The sequence below is a fragment of the Stylophora pistillata genome, chromosome 1 (assembly GCF_964205215.1).
Source record: "Stylophora pistillata chromosome 1, jaStyPist1.2, whole genome shotgun sequence".
Lineage (NCBI taxonomy): Eukaryota > Metazoa > Cnidaria > Anthozoa > Scleractinia > Pocilloporidae > Stylophora > Stylophora pistillata.
The window spans coordinates 48,862,883-48,886,612 of record NC_142519.1 but is presented as its reverse complement, the minus strand read 5'-3'; the positions used below and the strand labels follow the sequence as shown (position 1 = coordinate 48,886,612).

General features: G+C 37.7%; 1 protein-coding gene, 1 long non-coding RNA gene and 1 pseudogene across 3 annotated transcripts in view; 2 read left to right on the top strand and 1 right to left on the bottom strand.

The window, feature by feature from the left end:
* Window positions 1-7,429, top strand: part of LOC148742882 (putative diacylglycerol kinase 3) — an 8,986-nt pseudogene extending 1,557 nt beyond the window's left edge. The window contains exons 4-12 of the transcript XR_015996722.1: window positions 88-160; window positions 499-587; window positions 1,390-1,439; window positions 2,922-3,012; window positions 3,444-3,494; window positions 3,836-3,897; window positions 5,803-5,954; window positions 6,214-6,362; window positions 7,118-7,429. The product of XR_015996722.1 is annotated as a putative diacylglycerol kinase 3 (transcript). The remainder of the gene's footprint in view (window positions 1-87; window positions 161-498; window positions 588-1,389; window positions 1,440-2,921; window positions 3,013-3,443; window positions 3,495-3,835; window positions 3,898-5,802; window positions 5,955-6,213; window positions 6,363-7,117) is intronic.
* A 2,581-nt stretch (window positions 7,430-10,010) lies between these two features.
* Window positions 10,011-12,331, top strand: LOC111338507 (uncharacterized). Its single transcript, XR_016001448.1, has 2 exons — window positions 10,011-10,718; window positions 11,045-12,331. It is a non-coding gene; the product is annotated as an uncharacterized LOC111338507 (long non-coding RNA).
* A 3,496-nt stretch (window positions 12,332-15,827) lies between these two features.
* LOC148742881 (uncharacterized) lies at window positions 15,828-22,446 on the bottom strand. The gene is made up of 7 exons (XM_088748997.1): window positions 22,354-22,446; window positions 20,852-20,911; window positions 20,081-20,150; window positions 19,756-19,812; window positions 17,175-17,231; window positions 16,935-16,982; window positions 15,828-16,705 (listed from the first exon to the last, which is right to left on the bottom strand). Exons 1-7 carry the CDS (start codon window positions 22,444-22,446, stop codon window positions 16,623-16,625), a joined length of 468 nt encoding a protein of 155 aa, XP_088605123.1. The 3' UTR covers window positions 15,828-16,622.
* Window positions 22,447-23,730: the final 1,284 nt, after the last annotated feature.

Sequence of the window (23,730 nt, the reverse complement as noted above, 5' to 3'; positions counted from 1 at the left end):
AGACTAATTAAGTGAAAGGGTATTATATCATAATATTGCAGCTTCAAATTTTAGCATTACTGGTTTTTATTTGCAATGGTTTCTTAGGAAGAAGCCCTGAAAAAATTTCACACCACAGATAATCCCAGCAATTATTACCTTGCGAGAGCTGTTGATAAAGGTGAGATAACAAGGACTCTGATGAAGTTCAAAATCTCCATTCTCTTCACTGTCTGCATTACATTCCTTTAGTTATAACTTTCTCCTTGAGAAACTGCTTTGAAATCTGCGTCAGTTTGATATGTTTTTCCCTCTCCTTACCTTTCTGCTGGTCAACATATCACTTTTTGTAAGGAGAAATTAATTTTTGATCACTCTCATTAGCAAATAGGTTGATTTCTTTTTGAAAATGTGATTGAAATAATCCTTATTTACCACCTGGTGCATTTCGTTTTCTACAAAGTCTTCTAGAACCAGCATATTTTGGTGTTTTAAATTTTTATCTCTTGCTGTTTAAAGAGAATGAACATGCCCTTGATCCTGAAGAGAAACCTCATCAGTTTGTTGAAAGAAATTCATCCAAACCTTTAATCTTCCTTCAAATGAAGGTAGGATTGTAGTGATCATAATTATTGGCCTAAGAAAGTGTTCTAAATATATTCAGGTTGATGTGGTTTCAATTACATTACTGTCACATTGACAGCTTTTTAGTAGAGGATTGAGTGATATACCTTATATAATTATCTTGCACCTTCTCCTAAACCAGTCAGATGCTAACTAGATCACATGATATTACTATTAACCCTTTCAACACCCCATCACCCATACATCAGTATGGATATTCTCCATACTGTTCTCTATACATTTCCTATATTGCTGACAGGGAGAGTTTGCTTATCAATCAAGAGCTTTTGTAGTTGTTGATCACAACCTTAATGTTTGAGTCAAGGGTGATACTGTAAGGAGAAATTAGATGCTAATCACTCTTAGGGTTAAAGGGTTCATATTGTTGGATATGTCCATTTTACTACAGTAACTGTAACAGTGTATGTAATACTTTGTGTTCTTCTTAATTATTGCCATGTTAATTTATTTCTGGATATTATTTTTTTATCTTATTTTTACCTCACACTTTTTGTTCTTCTTTTCCTTTTTGTTTTTCTTCTTTCATTTGTAGTCAACTACCCAAAATCTAAGTATTACTGTTTGATTTATTACCAGTATGTTATCTAGACTGATTAGCTTTTTAGTTATTCTGAGTCTACCAGCCATTCCCTTACCTAGCTGTACTCCTATCATTATATTTTTTAAAATAATATTTTTCCTGTAAAACAAGGTTACAAGTCAGCATGGTTCTCGCTTTTGGATATTTAAACTTGTTCTCTTCATTTAATCAATTCCCCACTGCAGGGTGCAGATAGATGGAAAGGATATATAGGATTTTACCCAGGAATGATAAAGTTAGTAATTGTAATTATGATCATTATTAAATTTTAATTGGCTGGTACAATGTTTATGTCATGAAAAGGATCAATTTGAATCAGGCCATACTCTTAACCATTTTATACCCTGACATCAGTAATTACATACTCTCCATACTGTTTTGTACAACTTTCCCATGGTGCTGACAAAATGAATTTGCCTAACAATCAATAGCTTCTTTAGTTGGTGATCATTTTCTATACTCTCGTGACCTTAAGGTGTGACTCAGGGGGGTACTGTGAGGATGAAGTAGATGCTTGTCACTCTTTGGGGTCTAAGGGCCAAGCCCATGTCTCTGCGAGTTATGTCATATTGGGAGATTGGTGTGATTTTGCAGGAGTCTGGCAGAAATATTCAAAGTACTCTCTGGTTTATGAAGTCTTCAATTTTATAGGAAAGTGAGCCTCGTAGTAATAAACCCTACTTATAGAGTAGTGGAAATAAGCCCTGAAAAAAATTCAGGCCCGTATGGGATTTGAAACCATGATCTTTGGGATACCTGTGCAGGGCTCTAGTTCATGAAAATTGATCAGTCCTGTCTGCATAATTTGTTGATGCTGAAACATTTCTTTGGTAAATTGAGAGACATCCCCCTCTTAGAATGTTGAAAATCTGTGTGTACTGATTGCCTTTTTTTTCTCAAATTTTTCATGTTACATGCACGAGTGACCAACAAATGTCCGCTAACAAAGCATATATGAAAATAGACTCCCGAGTATGATATATGGCATGCAACAAAAATGTAACAACAAGCAGTTACCCATTTTAACTATTATTTAATTAGTTTTATATTGTCTAATTTACTTAGGTTAAAGATTAAGTTAAGCAGGTCATAAAGTAGGCTTACAATCCTTCATGCCATGTAAGTGTTTGTCGTCTTGATTAACTTCCAATTCCAACATCCGCCGACTGAAGACCACAGCGCTTGGCTTTCTTGATTCATGGTTTTCTTTCTGTGTACACAAATTCTTCCGGAGGACTTCATAGTGAACCCTAAATTCTTTATCTCCTTCCTCTCTTGGCTTTCGCATTTTTCTTCTCTTTCTTCTCTCCGGATATCGCAAGGTCAAAAGGTCATAGCCTCGTCATATCATAGCTTCCAAAAGTTCAGTCAGCAAGCCACGAGGGTAAGCCCTCAGGCAAATCCTTTTGTACTTCTCACAAGCCAGCCTTTATACATTTATTTTAGTTATCTAGAATGTTCTATTACTATTTATAGCGTATTACAAGTTGTACTATTTTTGGAAACTGCTGAGTCACATGAAAGAAGTTTCTGGAATATTACAGATTATAGATAATTCTAGAAAAGTCTGGGATTGCATGACAGATTCAGTAAAATAATTCGATCCTCGTAACATTAACCACCCACATGCTCCATGTAAGGACAAAACTGCATTTTTTCCTCAGCTGTGGGTGTTTGAATATAGTGAACTAATTGTTTTGTAACATACCCAATACAGTGCAGCAGGAACATTCAAGACAATCCCAGTGACTGTACAGACAACTGTTACAGATGTGATAAGTGCTGCTTTAGAAAAATTGGGATTAAAGGTTTGTGTCAAGTTTCAGTGCGTTATGTGATCAATTTTTAGGGTGCTCTCCTCCCTCCCTTTCTTCCTTGCTTTCTCCCTTCCCCCCCTCTCACCCCTTCATCTTTCTCTTGATTGCTTCTCAATTCCTCCCTCCTTTCTTTCACTGCTTCCGCTCTGTCCCTTGTTCCCTTCCTCTTTCCCTAACTTTCTCCCTTCCATGCTTCCTTTTCCTTGCCTCTCTTTTCTCACTCTCATCCTTTCTCTCAGTTCACTTCCATCACTCTTCTCCTCATTATGTAGTCCAATCTTTTGAGACATTTTCAATCTTTCTTTTTGTTTCACAGGACTGATTTTTAATGCAACTTAAAATAAATTAAATTCTAATTGAGTGAAGTTTGAATGGAATTCCTCTGGTTTTCTGTTAAATATGAAATTAATTCTTATGCACAGGGTGCCAATGAAAATGACTTTCCCTGACTGAAGTACACCTGACTCAAGGAGGTAACATATCCCATTTTATGTAGATTTTTGTAAACTCATTTTTCATAATTGAGGTAATAATGGGATAAGGACATTTGCTTTAGTTATTAACTCAATACTGTACATAATACCGACTGAAAGAATAGCAGCATTACACGAGCGTATTATGCTTGTAAATCCGCCATATTGCACGGAATTCACACGCAAATTACGCGCGAGTAAAAGAAATACACGAAAACGTGTGTAGAAAATTACACGCAAATTCTTCATAGAACTCCATGCAGTGCATTCAATTTCAAATTTAGCACTTTTGATAACTAACGTGCCAGTTCACACCACTTTTATTCTTATTGAATTATCAGTCCATGAACGAAGAATGGAACACAATGACTGTCCATGGAAATCCTTGATGGATAGTAGAAAAGTAAGATGTGTTTATTAATCAGTAGGACTTTGGAATGCATGTAATGTTCAGCTTTTGTTTCAAACTAATAATAAGCCCTTGAACTTTGTAAAGGCTATCAATTGGGAGGACTTTGATAGCTTTTGTTTTAAGTTCTCAATGTAAATGACATTTTCCTCACGGACTATATTACCTTTATATTTCCTTAACTGACTGAACGTTCCTCAGGAAATCGCCTTCCTCTCCTCGCTCACGAAAGTTGACCCCTTTCTTTGTTTTGGACTCTTACAAAATTCTCCCATCTTTTTGTTTGTTTGTTTGTTTTAATTATCTGAGTGAGGCCCTTCCCTGTCTTGTCACCTTCCAATTGACTTCCTCTAAAGTTACAATCATCCTCTTTCTTCATTTCAATTAACAGTTTGTATGTAATGAATAGTGTTTCCAAGTTATGGTGAGCTACTAGATTCTAAAGTTCAGTGCATGAATCTATTTACACAAGTATTATTACAGTTTATAACCCACCCATTAATTTTTGCGCGATTTTATTGGTTACTTTACGTCACGTGGTGCAAAATCACGGGACAGTTATCACGCAATAACCCCCGTCCGCGTCGATATTTGTCCTATTTTTTCCGTGCAAAAAAAAAATAAACAACACAAGAGTTTCAACTTTTCTGTTCTCCTATTTACATGGAAGGAAACCAAACTCGTTTTTTTTTTTGCTTGCTCGCGTCAATCACGCGCATTCGCCATCAGATCACCACTGGCTTCTTTTGTTACGCGCAGTTTAATTGCGATGCGGAAATTAATGGGAGGGTTATAAAATAAATAAACCCTGTTCTGGCTTGCTGGTATGTCGGCTGATAATGTCCTTGGCTGAGAGATTGTCCTCAAAATTTCATATTTGCCCTCAAGGCTTCGCTTCTCGGCCAAATACTCATTTTTCGGACAATCTCTCAGCCGCGGACATTATCAGCCGACATACCAGCCGCCCGAAGGGGTTTAATTACTAAATATCGCTGGCAGTGCCGATGGGCAAGATAAGGCGAATCCTGTGTTCTGATTAGCTTTGATCTCGTTTAAGGTTGTGTCCCATTGTTAATTTATAAGAAAGCGGGGTTAGCTCTTTTTGATGAAGCATTTGGACCGAGTGCTAGGTCCTTTTTATGCATATTTAATGCCTTACGTGCTTTTCTTCGTTTTGACAGACTGCAATGCGTACTTTGAAATTCCATTACTGCTGCCTGGTGGCATGCGAGACTGCCTAAGAATTACGTGGCATGTAAACCGGCTGCATTTAATTATACAATGACATTTCTCCACCCGGGTTGCAGGAGTGTTATTTATATAGATGTTAACTTTGGAGAGATCAATCTGTTTACGCCGTGGATGAAAGATAATGCATTTGATATATATCAGTGACTTATCTTTGATAACTCAAAGATAAGTCATTGAGTTTTACTTTGTGGAATTCGATAGACAATCCTGCGAGAGTAGAACCGCCGCTTTTGTCAATCAGAAATCAGGAATGGCATAAAAACACTCGCTCGCGAAGCTGGTCATATGGCAAACACGACTGAGGAAGTTTATTTTTTTCTTTTGTTTTTTTAGTTTTTTACCGTTAATTACGTCACCCAATGTTGAAATTGTAACTCTTTCCAGGTATGGTGTCTGTGTTATTTCCTGCTGCTGACACAGCAGCAGATGCTGTAAATAAATTAAAAAACTCCACTATGGACAATAAAGAGCTGTTTGTGAGAGTCCTACCCACTATCCATATAAGTAGCTGCAAATTCAAGAGCAAAGGTTTTTCTCTAGAGTATTTCTGGAAGTACTTAAAAAAAAAAAGCTAAAAAAAAAAGGATTGACCTGAATCAAAATAGGAGCTATTCTTATCCTGTCGTTTTTGTTTCTTCCTTCTTGTAGCCTGGGCTGTTCCCCCCTGGGAGCCAACCCCTTCTAGTACTGCTTAACTCCAGAAGTGGAGGTGGTCAGGGGGCCGACATGTCAGCAGCTTTCCAGAGACTGCTCAACCCTCATCAAGTGTACAGCCTCACAGAAGGAGGCCCATTATTAGGGTATGTTAAACTCCTGCCCTTCGTATCTAGAAAAGTGTATTTTGCAATTGAAGTTGAAGTTTATTCATTACTAAGTACGTAGCAGTTCGAAAACTGATTTGTGTATTTACATAACAAAAATTAAGTGATACAAATCTAATTTTGTCGTTTCCGTTGCATCTTGATCAGTTAGAGCTATTTTATACCCAATGCTACGAGCCGTGTTTTCTTCTCTCATCTTTGTCCCGTGGTCTAGAATTGATTATTGTGTTTGTTTCAGATTTTACGCTTTCAGATCTATTCCTGATTTTCGTGTCTTGATCTGTGGTGGCGATGGGACAGTTGGCTGGGTGTTGTCGTGTTTGGATGATGTTGTTCAAGAGTTGAAGTGTAAGTTACCTGCATCAGCAGTACTTCCTCTTGGCACTGGTAAGTGGATTGTTACAAGTGACTCCTGTAAACTGCGAGTTAGAGAAAATTTCTTTCCAGAGTCGAACATAAAGCCTTGAGTAGGTTTTGTTTTACTGGGCTGTGTGATCGATCTCAACACTCATGCGACAAACTTGGTCAATCGGATGGAAATCTAAAACTAACCTCGACTTTGCCTCACGTGCTTCTAAGTGATGGACACTTCAAAAAGTCGTGCAAACTTTCCAGTTTAATTTTTTTAGGCCTCAACAGCCTTTGTATTTAAAAGAAGATCAACGAACGATCATCGATAATTATTCGAAGCTTAATGCTTCATGTGACAATTAAATGAGCGTTTCCAGCACGTGGTTGACAACTAGAGGTTTACAGTGATAGACAAACCGCTATGGCGCATTTTGAATACCTGTCGTTTCAATCGTTAGCCCTTCCTCGGAGCATAGTAGATGGAGAATAGCTTGGAAATTGCCTGAGATTCTCGACTTCGGGACAGGCCATTACTCATCGCCCATGAGGGATTTTAATATTCTTAAGATTCCTCAGTCAATTTCTAATGTTCCCCCTTTATACTCTGTTGGGAAGGACTGATACCCACTCCCCTCTCGCGATATATAATTTCTTTGTGGTGATTTCGTTAGTGGATACAGATTGAGATGGAGGTTGGATGAGATTCTCAGCTTGCATGTACTGATCTCTCTAGTGTTCTTCTTAGTGGATAGCTAATGTTTGGGAAACTAAATTAGATTGTAAACGTACAGGTAATGATCTCTCTCGTATCCTCCATTGGGGAAGTGGTTACTCTGGCGGCGAGAGTCCTGTATCGCTACTCATAGCCATTGACCAGGCTCACGAAGTGTTTCTTGATAGATGGTGTGTCATGTTTGACTCAGTGGACACTAACGTTCCTGACACACTGTCAAACGACAGCGCACTTGGTTCGATGGGAGGAAGAGAGGACGATCCTAGTATTTTTACGATGAATAACTACTTTGGCATCGGAATTGGAGCTGAGCTTTGTTTAGATTTTCATCTTGAGACAGGAAGCACCTGATAAATTCCATAGCAGGTGAGGATGCAAAAAAAGTAAATCTACTTGTTACAGTAGTTTTACATCCGCTCGATTTAAGGAACAGTGTTGATTTCCAAGGCTATCAGATGGCACTTGCAACTGATAACAAATGTTTCATAGTCTTCTGAGTTGTTCTCTTTGTCGTCTGTATTTCGAATTCGTCTGTGGGAATGTGTGTGCCTGACTCTATTTATCATTTTAGAAGTCTTACCGACTACCTCCCCCTTCCCACCCTCCAAAGGTTATTAACGGACACGGAGCAGTCAAACGTCCAGAGATTTTAACTTCCATCATAAGCACTTTTGAAAGTGGATAGGTTAGAAAACTTCGATCTTGCGTTTTATGGTTTATTGTAAGTAAGAGTTTGTTGACTCTGTGATTTTCCTCTTTTCATGCTTCATAACAAAGGAGTTTACTTTAGAGCAGGGATAAAGAAAATGGTCAAAGGCTACTCGCGGACATTTACTCACGAGGTCAAAATAGAGGTGATTAATCTGTACAACGAAGATATTGGAATAGCTTACATGGTTGCCTTCATGGGATGAATTTGGTGTTCTAAGGAAGCGTCTCTTCACCCACAGCGAACGGCCGAATAAACCCGACAAAATCGCGCGAAAGGGGAAGGGGGAGGATGTTAATCTACGATGAATTAGCATCACAATCAGGTGGAATAGCAATAGTTACAGTAGCTTCACTTTGCGAAAGCGTTAAAAGCTCCTACACTGAGGCGTCTGTCTTGTTTACAAATTTAACTCATTTAATATTGAGTGTTGTCCTAAAATCATCATCGTTTGTGATTTGTATTCAACACTGAGTGATTGAACTCCACGTAGTTGAAGACGTTTGTCTCAAAAATTTAACGCCCGAATGAGATGGTTTTTGGAGTATTCCTTGGTACTTTTTTTGCCCGTTGTGTACTCCTTACTGTTCCAGTGATCTATCTTTCTCTCGTTTCTCAGCATCTTCATTTGTTATTTTCTGTTTCGCTACAGATTGATGGCAAAAATATTGACTTACCAACACTAGAAGGAATTGTTATTCTTAACATAGGCAGGTTAGTGAAAGCTGGAAGTTGAAGTCAGTCAAAAGAAATCGAATCAGTGTTGCAGTGGGGAAATTTCCAATTGAGTGGATTGAGAAAACAGATTAAAATCGGTTTCAAAGCGTAATTTTAAGATGCCCAGTTTTCATCCTGAAGTCAAAATAGTACTAATTTAGGTCAACATGATGTATTTCATTTCATTGAAATCGGATTCCTTTACGAGAACGAAGAACGTACAAAAAGAGGCCATTTTCGATATATCAAAATTCAAACTTAGCTGCCAGGATTGGGGGAATAAAACAAAGGAACAACATCGAGGTTGATGGATGAATAATCAATTTCTTCAGTTGTATACATCCAAGCCTCAGAGCCATGTTAGAATTTTAATAAATCGAAAATGGCCTAATTGTCTCGCACTCATCATGTGACTTTTCAGCCCGGTCGGGTGTAGCACCCAGACTGTATCTGGCTGGGAGGCATGGGTTCGAATCTAGTTAAAGATGAACTTTAAGGTTTTCTTTTCTGATTTTTCATTGGTAGCAGTTCAGGTGCGAGTATCGCTTCTATACGCGTGAGGGATTTTATTTTCATTTGTATTTAGCTTTCCCTTTAATTTTTTATAATTTTTTTTGTCCGACTGGTTGGGGAGTAGGTACGGATGCATGGGGACCAGACAAAGAAGATGTAGATAATACGACTTGAATTTAGCATTGATCTCTGTCCTTTTTGTCCCAGGCAAGTGAGGTCTTTAAAAACACGCAGTCGAGTCAATCGCTATATCGGCCGACATACATCTCGGCCGATATATCAATCGGGTCTCGAACGAGTCTCGACCAAGTCTCAAATGAGTATCGGTCGAGTATCAACCGACTCTCGCCCGATATACCGACCGATATATCGTTTGAGAACACCTACAGTAAACATGATCAACACAGAAGTAGTCACAAGGGCAAACCAGAAAAGACAAAATTGCAAGTACATGTAGCCAACGAGAACGCCATCATTTGTGAGTACGGATGTTGCAAATGACCAAAACACGGTGGTTTTGGTTTTGCTCTTGATTAGTTCAGATGCTGACTTGAGATATCTGGACCAATCACAAAGCAAAGTTAATCAAAACAGATGCGATCCCGGATTCCTCTTCCACTCTTAATTGAGAATTGCTGACTCTGTTTGCAGGGTTATGCCTCAGCTTGTCACTGTGACGGTCTTGTAGAGGAAGTTGGACTTCAGGGAGTCATGCACATGGTAAGTCAGAATCGCTACCGCCTTTGCCTTTTATGCCCTAACATCAGCAGGTGGATTCTCTATACAGTTCTCTCCAATCTGCGCCACATGATGTTTCACTACTAACTGCCTTATATTTTGTACCCAGCCTTGTCATTTCTTACGTACATGGATCGGAAACGTTTTCATTTAGTAGTAAATATGGAGATGAGTGTTTTTTATTTTTTTTATTTTTTTACTTATAGGGTCAATTCAAAGTGGAATCAGGACTGGTATCCGACTGGCACATGGAGCCCAGGTAAAGATTTCTCGTTGTAATCTGGTAAACAAATGAAGCCATAAGTGAGTTATTCTCTCTTATTGTTATCTTGTCATTCTTGTTTTTCACATTACCATGTTGGCGAAGAATGATTTCCACCCTTCCCCAAACCTACGTGTAACCGTACCCTCCCTTTCGTTTCTCCACGGGGCGGGAAGAGTACGGCTACGGCTACACGTGGGCTATTCTTTTTCGTTCCCCCTGAAAAGAAAGAGCGCAAACTCTGGTTTTCGAACATCGGCTAGGGAATAATAGGGTATTTTGCCCAAGTAACCAATAAGTATAGGTAATGACACGATTTCGAGTGCAGTTGGGTGTTAATGAGCCTGAGTAAATTTCTTAAAGACAGCACAATTGCCCCAATAGCGTAGTTCCATTTTTCTGTATAGAAAATACACATCTCACAATTCCACCATTCGCTCTAACGAGGGACTAACGCTCGAAACGTCAGCTTCAAACACCCTCCATGGTGGTAAATTTATAATGTGAACTCAGCTGATAAAACCAAATTATGTTGTAATATCCCCACCGACGCAGCAGCACAGTTTCTTTAGAAACTGACCCTCTTTATTCACGCACTTCGATCCTTTTTTTATCTATTATTATGATATCAAATTAAAATCAGAGATGCCTGTACAAATAGATGGTGAACCTTGGATGCAGCCTCAGGGTAATGTGATCGTGCGGCCCATACTAACACAGGTATTGTACAGAAAACCGTGTAATAACTTTGTTAAAGACTACTGGCCGGAGAAAATAAAAGGCTCGGATCTCAGCGATAAAGTTGCACGTGGGACATCCCGGAGACCAATTTAATCTTATCTTTTTTTTAGCTAAGAAACATATGTTTTTTTTTTCAACATTGACATCCAAGAATTCAGTTAAAGTTTATAACCGGACTACCTTAGTCAGAGTTCTTACTAAGAGATTTAAATATATATATATATATATATTGGTAGTGCAAAAACGGCTAACGAACACTTCTCGAAATGTCCTCTCTAGTTCATTTTACTTCTTGTTTTCTTTAGGCACTGATGCTTTCAAAGAGGAAAGGTAAAGTGAAAAACCTAAGAAGACCTTCAAGCTCGTCTCGTCGTCCTTCAAGCCCCAGCACAACGAGAACTATTTTTTATGACGATTAAACAGAGTTTTCACGGGCCTTTTCTCATGGAAGAAAATAATCTTACATATAAAAGTGACTCACAATTATAGCCGTTTCATTAGAAACTATACTGAAGATTTGTACCAGCTCTGATTTATATTTAACTTGTTTCTCGTGCAAAGTTCATCTAGTAAGGTATTGTTTCAGCTGAGAAAATGTAATTTTAAATTTTGAAGAAAACTATTGTCATTTGTATAGCTCTGGGTATACGCTGTCTTGTTGACGTCTGTAAATATAAATAGTTCAGACTAAAATACGTCTTCATCAGGCGTCACCACTCGAACCTCTTCGGTGTAAATTACCTTTCATGACAGAGTTTAATAACGAAATGTTACGTCAAAGGTACGCGGTCAACAACGCGGGCTCAAGCATACGTGGTTTAAAATTTAGCGAAAATTGAGGAAAAAAAAAGGAGCTAACATTTGAAAGCAAGGCATTTTGTTGTCGTCGAAGACATTTTCCTATTTCCAAAGTTTTAAACGAGAAAATTTATTTTGGAAAATATTTAAGGAGTGTACAAAGTTTTTGAAGTTTTCTGTAAAACAAAAGCGGCAAGGAAAACGACGCCTAGAAGCAACAGAATTGAAAATCAACAAGGCAAACGACTCAAAATCAGTTTTCCTGCGGGAAAATCTAGCGCGTGCGCATACGTTCTTCAGCTCTGTTACCATTTCTGCTGTTGGACTCCATTTCTAGCAACGGCCACAATACTTTCATTGAAGTGGTATAAAGTAATTCAGAAACTGCGTCTCAGCCACACTCGGTCTTTCTCTACTCGCTCGTAAAAGCGCATAGGCGTCGTAGTCGACAATACGCGCTAAAGAACCAAACTCATACCATGCTATTCTACAGTCATGTCAAAAGTACAAATTAAAGTGATAAGACCTCTGTCTTGAGGTGGAGTTCAAAGCTTAGCTTGCCCCACCAATTTATACAGAAAAGAACTGAGAATTTGAAGAGAATTTATGTTCGAATATGTTTTTAAATGAATGTTGTACTTGTAATTGTCTACAAAAAAAGGTTAGCTGCTGAAGTATCCATTTTCAAACAATATAAACATTTGCGCCTTTAAATTTATTGGAATGTGTCATTATAACAAAATAGATTGATGTAGTTGTGTTCCGAAAGAATTAAATTTGTGAAATAACCTTTTCATGGCTTTTCTTTGGTCTTCTTTAGAGGCATAGCGGCTGTTGGGCTTGGAGAAGAGAGGCGACGCCTTTCTTCGAATCAAGAAACATTCAAACTGAATAATTTATTAAAACGAATGTTCGAAATTATGAGTAATCCAAGGCCATTTACCTACCCCCTCACCCAGGCCATTTACCTACCCCCTCACCCAGGCCATTTGCCTACCCCCTCACCCAGTGCGATCAAGGCTCGCTTAGGACAAGAGATACAGAAATCATGTTTGTATCAGTTCACTTTAAGACAGGCCATTGTTACACATAATCCATACTGCTGGTGAAACTGAAGCGAGACTTCGAAACTTCCGAAAGGGTAAACCATGAACGGACTCATGTGTAAAGTCTTTGAGATGTTTTATTGCTTCGTTTTACAGTAAATCTTAACTCGGTGCCATTTCCCTCTAAATGCCACTTTTACTTCAAAGTTATTCTTACTGTAAAAGTCATGTTTGATGAACACGTTTAAACAAAGCATTCAAACAGTTTGAATACCACATAATACGATGAACTAGAATTCTCGATATGAGTTAAACAATGTAAAAATGAACTTCAAAATTAGACTTCAAAACGCTACCAAATACCTATTTTTGTGGTATCCAAAGACCTTTCGTTTCTTTTTTTTTTGTGTGTTATGGTTAATATCAATAATAATGACGAATTATGTTATAAAAGTGACAGACGCCACTGCAACTCCCAATGATTTTAATATTCGCAAACGAGTTATAAAAATTCTAGAAATGAGCTATTTAGATCATTTGTTTTCTAAAAAAAATCTGTAACAACCGACGTCTTACCTGTTACAAATCCTGTTTTTCTCCTCTTTTTTTGTATACTTTCATCGGTTTTATTCATTTAGTTTAATTTAATCTAAATGGCGTAAAACTCTCTCATGCCAGTTGTGGGAATGAACTATTCAGTCAAATTGTTCTTGTTACTCATTACCCAAACATCTTTCTAATTTTTTTTTTTATATAATCTGCGCTTATGACAAACGTCGAAACATTGCGGAAATCACGTCACTCTACCTTTAACTACCATAATATTCTCCTGAGAGTTACAAAAATTCAAGAAATTAGCTACTTAGATCATTTTATATCTACCAAATCTTTCATAAGTAACGTCTTTACCAGTAAGTTTTTCAATTTTTCTGCATCTTTACCTTAGTTTGTAATTTTCAACTAAAGATACTTGTGAAATGAAACAATTTGACACGTAATCTGTAAGTAATGAACTATTTACCAGCCTGCTACCAAATATCTAGTGAATGATGTTTTGACCGGTACACTTGTCTAAGTCTTTCTTGTCAAATGTTAGATGATTCATCGTTCTCAACGATTAAAACGCAATCCGAGAGCAAATTACTCTTAAACGAGTTAAACAAAATTCTAGATATGAGCTATCTAAATCTTTGTTTTTTACTGATAAATCTCTGATAATTCTTACTAAAGCGCGTTGATGTTCTACTATTGTGATCATATCATTAGCCCTTTTTGTTCTTTTCAATATTAGATGTATTGATGTAAATTTGGTATCAAGCAGAAAACTTCGGAAAAGAGAGAAGTAAAATTCTGAGATAGTCTTGACCCGTACATGTGTCTGAGTTGTTCCTGTCATAGATGCTTTTTCCTTTTCCGTTCGAATGAAAAGCAATTATAGGGCGAGTGATTCTCTCAAACGAGTCGCATTTGCGCATTTGATCATATTTAAATGGAATTTGCGCACTACAAATATTAAACTATTATTATTATTATTATTATCATTATTATTACGAGTCAAAAAACATTCTTAAAATGAGCTTTTAGATCATTGTTATACTGCTGCTAAAATTTCTGATAGTTGATTTAACGGATTTCTCCCAATTTAATTCCAGGTGTCTGTTCAATATTTGCTTGTCTGTTTTCCAAACTAGAGATACCATTGCAACTGAACTTTCGAAACTTAATTTAAACGTTAATTAAACATTTGCTTCGGTCAGCTATGATTTAAGTCTTATTATCAAATCGCAGTTTTGGGAAAAACTAAGATAGAAGCGGGGAAGGAATTTATTCAGGATATCGAATTCCTTTTAAACTAAGAACAAGCTCTGAACAAGCTAAAAAATTACCATGGTAATCAGCTAAACATGAGCTTTAAAACCGGTGGAGCATTTCTAACCAAAACATTTACTAAGCTATATTATTATTGATAATAAGGAATAACGGCAATGGGTAGATCAGCATACAGACTAAAATGTCTTATTATATGTAAACATCAAACCGATTAAAGAAAACGAAATTAAAATCATATTTTTCTGACAAAGATATTACCAGAGACAATACATATAGATTCCTACTCAAGAGTTGTGTTTTCCTTTTCCTTGAATCTTCTAATTTTTCTGTAGCCCTCGCTGTGTCCATAGTACTGGTAATGTTAAATGTCAGAGGCAAAGGGAAAAAGCACGCTTAATACAAATTCATTCATCGATCCGTTGGCTACTTGATTTACCGACCCGATAGTCAGTCAGTCAGGTGTAATCAGCACCTTGATTAAGGCAGCGATAATACAAATCAGTTAGTCTGTAACCATATCCATTGGTCAGATGAACAGTCAGCCAGACAGTCAGGCAGATAGTCAGCCCATCTGTCTTTCAGCTACAGTTTAGCTAGTCAATTTAATCTCGCAGCGTACTGGCCAGCTACCCAGCTGGTCAGTTGACCAGACTGTCAATCAGTAAGCTGGTTAGTAAATTAAGGAACGCAGGCAGGTATGAACTTATAACCATTTGGAACAAGAGCATTCCTCGGTGCAGCCCATTAGCCCCCCAGCAGTTTTTTGTCACACTTTTTCAAATCACACATCAACTATGAGTAGGATGCCTGGAAAAGCTTTGCAGGTGACTTTAAATAAAGACTTCTTAAATCCGAACATAGTTCCAATCATTGCAGTTGCAGTGAAATCTCGAGTTTGAAATTGGTTTGAGTTAACAGGGGGTTAAAAAATTTAGAGTTGCGTTGTGTTCTGTCACGCGAAACTCGTTGCGTTGCACGTTTTCACGTATTGTTTGGTTAAGCATTGTGGGATAACCATAGGCATGCTGTAAAAAAATAGAAAACTGTAATTTTGTAGGTGCTCCGGTGAAGACGCTTTCTCGTTTCACCTTAAACGTTTATTTTCCATAAACCCGGTTACACTGCCGAAGAAGAGTTCTGACCTCGTCTATTTTTCGGGTAATGGATCAGAGCTTGATGGATCGGAACACGTGTGACTGGCATCAAAAAATTCAGTTTTGATTCAGATTATATCACATAGATCGGGCTCAAAGTACTGAAGGTTGAAGTCATCATGAACTATACATGCATATACACTGTATCGCATCGTAGATTTTACCCTACATCTGAAATATAAAGTACCATATATTTGCTAAGATATATGTAACAAACAAAACCCAACTTCTTTAATTTAATTTTAAGGGCTTTGTTTTTAGGCACCTTTTCGGTCAGCGATTAAAGCAAACGTAATAAGCATTTCATTTACCTTGGTTCGAGAGCAGAGAACTAAAGCCTGGTATCAAACACTTCTTTTTCTCCTGGATGGAATACCAAAAGAGACAGAAATAGAAATTCATTACAATGATATGAATCTGTTGTTACAAGAGATTATGAATTGACTACTGAAAACACAATTCTTGCTGGTCTGTGTAGAAGAATGTTTTGAAACTTGAGGTACACAACATTGATTATAGTTGCTATTTCTATTCAAGGGATGTACAACAAAGTAGATATGTTTTCTGTATTTGAGCAAATACCTGTCTAGCTAAAAAAATGTTACAAAAAGTGAGACACCTCCACATTATACATGTCAGTATTTTAAGATAGGTTTTGACCCTTCATCACAACGAAGTATAAAAATACTCTTTTATCTCTCAACTGATCTGGTCACTTCTGATGTGGATAGTGACGTTTAGACCGAATACTTCAAACCTTCTAGAAGCAATGTGTTGGAGTGATTATACGTCATATCTGTTGGCTAAATTAGAAGGAAAGTTATTTTCCGCTGCGAGGTCCATGTCAGGCTCAAACGCATTCTCTTCTTCAAATTCAGAAATTATGTATTAAAAAAAGTACTTTAGTACTTAATCGTTCAATATTGTCTCTATTAAGCGTCTTAAAAAATTATTAGACCTTAACCAATTTTTGCACTAGAATTTATCCAGTGCATGATTACCAAGTTATAAAAGATGCTTCAAGAACTCACAAAATGCCTTATTATCTTGAATAACTAATCAAAACCACAATCACCTTTACCTTCATCACTGGGCACTGGGATCTTTTCACTTGCTATTTGCTCCTCAGATTCAGCAGCTGTGTGAAGCAAAGTTATTAATTACAATGCAGTAATTGCATAATTACAGACATTGTTCCTCCGTAGGCTGAAAAATAAATCTAAATAAATAAAGTGGTCTGCAGGGTGAACCCGGCCCATGGCCTGCTAATAAGCCAGCAAAATGAACCAGTTACCTGTCAAGTTCATAACACATGTTAAACACCGTAACCAGACGTGTCGTTTCTAAAAGCAACTCATTGTCTTTACCTTCCTCAGTTGGCTTTTTGCGTTCAGGCTTACTTTCTCCTTCTTGACCTGCAGAAGTACGATTGAAAAAGAAATTGTACTTATTGAATTATGTCTATTTGAATACTTGTAATATTGCAAAGTGAGCGAGAATTGTGGGTCGATCACAAGGGACAGCACATAACCTGAATATTTGAGAATGTTAAAATAGCGCCTTAACCTCCTAAGGACTAATCAAGAACCACTCTCTCTCTCTCTTACCTTGGTCACTAGACACTGGAATCTCTTCACTCTCCGTCTGCTTCTCCGATTCACCAGCTGCGTGAAAACGAAGTTGTTCATTAGAATAAAATATTGATGCCTTTAAGGTTACGAATGAGATCTCATTGAGAATTACAGTCACTGTCACTGCGTAGGCTAACACAAATGCCTTCATATAGATACAGGAGCCTTGATATACATCTGGCCCACTGTCTGCTATGAAGCCAGAAATTTCACCCAGCTAGTTGTTAAGTTAACAAACAGCTTGCCCTGTACGCGGGAATAAATGCAACATATGTTGGACAGTGTAAAGTTCCTGAAAAGCAATCCATTCTTTATACCTTTAGTTGGCGCCTTGGGCTTAGACTTACTTTCCTCTTCTTGACCTGCACAAATAGATTTACATTAGATTGCATTAATCCAGTTATCTAAATTTGATTAAAAGCTTCAGAACCTTCCATCAGTGTATAAACACTTTTACTGTCACATGTGTTCAAATACTACCTTCTTTTCTTCTTTAACTTCTTAATAAAAATTATTACTCGGGCTTCCGCAGGAAAGCCCGAGTCTGAAAATGCAAGCCGTTTTGGTCGCCAAAAGGGGGCTCATGGTCCCAGGCGGTCCTTGCGTAAACCGCGGAAACTGGGGATGAGAGTGCGAACCATTTGTGTTATCGTGAGCCCGCTCTTTGTAAACAACGTAATTTACAGAATGCTGTGTTTTGTGAAGACTGATTTACAAATATTCCTGTCTTATAAGCTCATCCCACATGCAGACGCACACACCGGTCGTGGAAGGCCCACGCTAAATGATGTCCAGTGCTTTCGGAATGGGCCGGTCCACAAACTTCATTGCTTGAAAGCTAGCCAAATGTGGAAAGTTCATACTAGTTCTCACGAGATAACAAATGAGCCATATGTGCGTTCAAACTACGAAAATACTGGCAATACTGTGACGGCCGATTTAACACCAAACTATGATGCTGAGACGAACACCTCACTTGCTGAAGAAATCAAGACTGTTCGTGAACACAACTTCGAAGGTGGCGCTAACAACAGCGAATTGGATAATGATACTGTCAGAAGCAACTTAAATAGTAAGGTTAAATATATAACCTTAGCCCTTCCGTTAAATATCCTGTTTCTATCACTTGTAAGGTACGATTTGGTATTTCGAACATAATCACTATTAACAATTGGTTCATGCGCTGGCGTGCGTTCATCAAGACTTCAAGCACAGGGGACGTTTGGAGAGCATGAAAGATGCCTAAGAGTTGCACCTGTGTGCTTCACGTCTCGATGAACGCACAGCTGACAAATAAACCAATTTTTTTATAACATATTCAACGCTGAAGTTTATGCACAAAGGGCAGAAATTCTCTCTACTACTTTCGGAAAAGTATTACGCTATATTTCAATGATCTCGTCTTAGATTGGTCAAAAACTGACATGTGAATTCATGAATGGAAATGAAGTTAGAGTTGCGAAACGAGATGAAACCGTTGATTGTTTTGTTTACCCTTTCTCTGGGTTCTCTCGCGGGAGTTAAAAATTCCATTCCCAAATAAAAGTAGGCAGATCTTCATCGGCTTTTTCGCTTGTTGTCATGTCTAGTTTAACTTTTTTTCGGAAGTTTTCACCGTTTTTTAATAAAAAATGCTGAAGTCACTCGCGAGGCATTTGTTTGCAGACGTCACCAGCGTGCACAATGGGAAACTGAAGCACGCTCGCGCAATTGAATTTCATTGCCTAACAATTGGTTCATGTTTTAACGTGCACTATCGAGTTATGGAGCAAGTGGGAAGTTTAGCTTCTTGAGTGCTCTCTAAACTTCCCACGTGCTCCATAACTCGATAGTGCATAGCTAAAAGCATGAACCAATTGTTTTATAACATAGCCGGTGGAATTGTACATTAAATCCGACGCGACAAACGGACAACAATATCAGAAGTGATTGTTCGCGGTAAGCGAAATATTAAGGAAAATAGGAATTGGTTTTATTTCAAGATTTCTGTTGAAAGCTCGAGTTTTATTTTACTGCAGTTTAAATGCAAAATTCAAAGGGTCGGAAAATTGGCTTCGTTTTGGGACTGGTGGGCCGAGTCTCTGTTTGTATCCATTATTGTCGCGAAATATATTATTTTTCTCCGCGCTAACAATGGCTGCTCAAGTGAAAAAAAAAATTTCTGGCGAAGCGATTTGCTCACGCTATCAGCGTGCACTATCGGGATTTTGAGCACGCGTTCGTATAATGAATTTGATTGCGCGGCTCTGCTAGCTATGTTATAAACGAATTTACAAGCTATGTTATACTTGTACTGGTGTTTGATGTGAATGCCATGGCTATAAAAAGAGCCGGAGTGAACGCTCCTCGAGCGTCTAGTTTATTCAATAGAAATGACATTAGTACATACTCAGTCGTTGATTTTGTTTTACTCAAACTTTTAAAAAGTCGTTAATCTTGAACCAATTCTCAGGTATTATGCCCAGTGATTACCAAGGTAAAAAAAAAAAAAACAAACTCTTCGATAACTGATACAGTGCCTTGAGTGATTTACAAAAAAAACTATTTTCTCCTTCACCTTTGTCACTAGGCCCTGGAATCTCTCCTCTCTCCACCTGCTCCTCACCTTTACCAGCTGTGTGAAAGCAAAGCTGTTAATAAAGTTATATATGATGTCATCGAGAGCTGCTGTCACTGTCACTGCGTAGGCTACCACATATGTCGTCAACTAGTTATCAGGGTCTTAATAAATAACCCGGCTCGCTGACCGCTATCAAACCAGAAAACTTACTAACTGGCCGAGTTAGTCGTTGAGATCATGAAAATCTTTCACTGTAGGCGAAAATAAATACAACACATATCGGACAAATGTACAGTTCCAAAAAATCAATATATTCTTTTACCTTCCTCAGTCGACTTTTCAGGTTCAGCCTTACTTCCTCCTTCTTGACCTGTGCAATTAGGTTTAAAATTCTTTGCATTAATCCAATCATTTAAATCTGACTACTTGCATTTGATGGAGGGATTGAGTAACAGGAACATAACGTGAGTTTTCGAGAGCATTAAAACAGTCAGCTGCAAAAGTTTATCAACTTTTGGAATCTTTGACGAAGGGACATTAATTAACGCAATTGATATTGTCTCTGTTACTGCTGATACTGGATGAGTGCGTAACCATGACCGAGGTGGGAAGGAGGGGAAAGAACAATTACAACGATCGAAGGAACAAAAAAGGTGATCAAATGTCAACAAAATGTCTGTCAACTTCTAGCCAGGCGCAGCATGTAGGCGTGGGGCTACTCAAATTATTCCCCTCGGAATATGAACCCATGTAACGTTAATTTCATCAAAAAAGCAAACCAAAAATGACTAAATGTCAAGCTGCTGCTCATATTTCTAGAACTACCTTATATTGAAAGTTTCTGGTATTATGAATAATAAGGTATTATGCTCATTGAAACCCGCCATAATCCCTATACATTTCAACTGTTGTATCAACAGATATAAGCTACATCGATGATGACTGTCCATCATTAAGGAAGGTTAAGGTGCTTGCTCTTCGGTCACTTCTGTTTTCTGTCTGTAGATCCATTAATTGTTTCGTAAAGGCTCAAACGCTGATTACTCAACTTATTCGAGTCTTGCTACGTGTAGATATAAATGTAACTACTTACCCAAATAAGGTCATTTGTAACGAGAGCAAGGACAGTTCTAAACAATATGCACTGAGGAACCTTAAATTTCATAATATACTTATACATCTATCTTAGTTAAACTCATGTACACTGATACTGATCCTTTTAAGGCTTTAACCAGGCGTGGATCATTTTCAGGGAAGAAATTTATTTGCGTGCACCTTTGAGGTGAATGCTTCTAATTTTGACCAATATCCTTTAGTTTGTCACCTCAAGACCATCAATTGCTTTTCTCTGACAACAGCCGACTTGTCAATTGGAGGTTTTTCAATTGCGATGATCCGTTAGGTTCAGTGAGAAAGGAGGGGAATACCTAGCTAATCACATGAACTCATTCATAAGACTAACTTAGAATCTGTGATTTGATTAATGAGGATAACGTTAATAATAAAAAATACCGATCTTGTTGGTTTGACATAAAAAAAAAAAAAAAAGCAGTCAGGTACTCCATGCGCCAGGTTTGTAGTAGCAGCTAAAAGATTTGGGTGGTACAAGGCATCCCTAGATTCATTGTTTTAAAATTTAGTATATTTTCTTTCAAAAAAATTAAAAATTGAAAAGGCCTCATACATTTCACAGTCTTTTTAGTGGCTGGACGGATGCCAAAAGCATCCTCATAATCTGTTTAAAGGAAAAAGTCGAGTTAAACATGTCATGATGCTTCTGTTTCGTGTTTTCTTCTTAAATATATTACTTAATAAATGCAACGGTTATAATATGTATATTCTATTAATTAATAATTGACCAAATATATTACCAAGTTATCTAGATATTAAAAAAGACCTATCATATTTTCGGTCAAGTTTATATGCAGAATTGGATGCGTGCAAGCGTAAAAAGATTTGCACCAAAGTTCTAGAAATCATGATCAATTAGCTGAGTTCTCGATGGATATACACTTGTTATGTTACACAGCTCATATTTACATCTGCAAGAATGCGAGTTTCATCTCAATTAACAAGTAATTATACCTGAGGAAGATACACTTTCAGCCACTCTACAGGCTTGTTCCATCGCTTTCGATATAGCATAGGGATTTTTTTTAAGTCAGAGTTGATTATCATATAATAATTTGAAAGAATAAATATTCTGGTAGATTTAAATGATTAGACTACATGTACCTGCAAAGGGAGTTGGGTTGCAAAGCCATCAACAGCAGTATCAAGGTTGCAAGTTTTTCAGGTCGAATAATATCGTTGATATCTTTCCCATATAATTGTTTTACTTCACTATTTACAAATTGCTGTCTAAAAATAAGTAAACAGAGGGAGCACGGACCTGATTGCGGAGCAGGCAATTCAGGGACTTCCACTTCTGGAATGTCGTGTTGGTCTATTACTTGCATTTCAATATGTTCTCATATGGAGAAGAAAATGAAAGAAAAAAAAAACAGGATTACTAACAACTTTTCCATCTTTTCTTTTCTTTGCATTACACAAAAAAATTCCCAGGTAGAGAGGGGATATTTTATGTATAATTACATTGAGAAGAGCTATATTTTTATCCCCTTCGTTGATAGCATGTGCATCTTCATTTCCAATCTGTCCCTGCTGGTCATTTTCTGCTTCTTCCATGTTATAAAACAAAAAAAAAACAAAACAAAAAAACAGAGAATAAGTCAATGTCAGACTTTTCCAAACTTCAACATTCCGAATACATGGCTTTGAAGATACTAACCTCCACAAATCGAACTGAAATAATGATTTCTTATTGGGTCGTCGTCCCCCACTAAACTTTCTTTGTCCCCATCTCTGATTGCTTTTCGTACGCCTCAGGTGCAAAAAATTTAGAACAAACTATTGAAAGGAAACTTGTTTGTCATTAAAAAATTTGTTAAACCTTGAAGTTTCTTTATTTTCAGGTGGGAAGCACCATCATTGTTGTCAAATTTGCTTATTTAAAATTGGAAAACTGTACCTTCTTGATTTTGTCCTCTGCAGAAAATAGATCGAACATTGGACCACAACAACAAACATATGAAACATATGAGTGAACTGCGGTTATGAGACGTATATAAGAACGATCCTTCGCAGTAAAGCACTATTTGAGCAATAGTGGAAATCAGGCCTGAAAAAAATTTTCAGGCCTGTACGGGATTCGAACCACTGACCTCTGCGATACTAGTGCAGCGCTCTACCAATTGAGCTAACAAGCCAACTGGGAGCAGGTCATCAAATTAATTCGATATAAACCCGTAGATGATAAATCGAACAACAACAAACATATGAAACATATGAGTGAACTGCGGTTATGAGACGTATATAAGAACGATCCTTCGCAGTAAAGCACTATTTGAGCAATAGTGGAAATCAGGCCTGAAAAAAATTTTCAGGCGTGTACGGGATTCGAACCACTGACCTCTGCGATACTAGTGCAGCGCTCTACCAATTGAGCTAACAAGCCAACTGGGAGAAGGCCATCAAATTAATTCGATATAAACCCGTAGATGATAAATCGAACAACAACAAACATATGAAACATATGAGTGAACTGCGGTTATGAGACGTATATAAGAACGATCCTTCGCAGTAAAGCTATTTATCATCTACGGGTTTATATCGAATTAATTTGATGGCCTGCTCCCAGTTGGCTTGTTAGCTCAATTGGTAGAGCGCTGCACTAGTATCGCAGAGGTCAGTGGTTCGAATCCCGTACAGGCCTGAAAATTTTTTTCAGGCCTGATTTCCACTATTGCTCAAATAGTGCTTTACTGCGAAGGATCGTTCTTATATACGTCTCATAACCGCAGTTCACTCATATGTTTCATATGTTTGTCGTTGTTCGATTTATCATCTACGGGTTTATATCGAATTAATTTGATGGCCTGCTCCCAGTTGGCTTGTTAGCTCAATTGGTAG

Coding starts and splice junctions, on each gene's coding strand:
- LOC148742881 (XM_088748997.1), bottom strand. CDS start 22,446: ATGGAAGAAGCAGAAAATGACCAGCAGGGACAGATTGGAAATGAAGAT. Junction 16,983..17,174: donor TCCAGTGTCTAGTGACCAAG/GTAAGAGAGAGA, acceptor GTACTTCTGCAG/GTCAAGAAGGAGAAAGTAAG. Junction 16,706..16,934: donor CAAAAAGCCAACTGAGGAAG/GTAAAGACAATG, acceptor TGCTTCACACAG/CTGCTGAATCTGAGGAGCAA.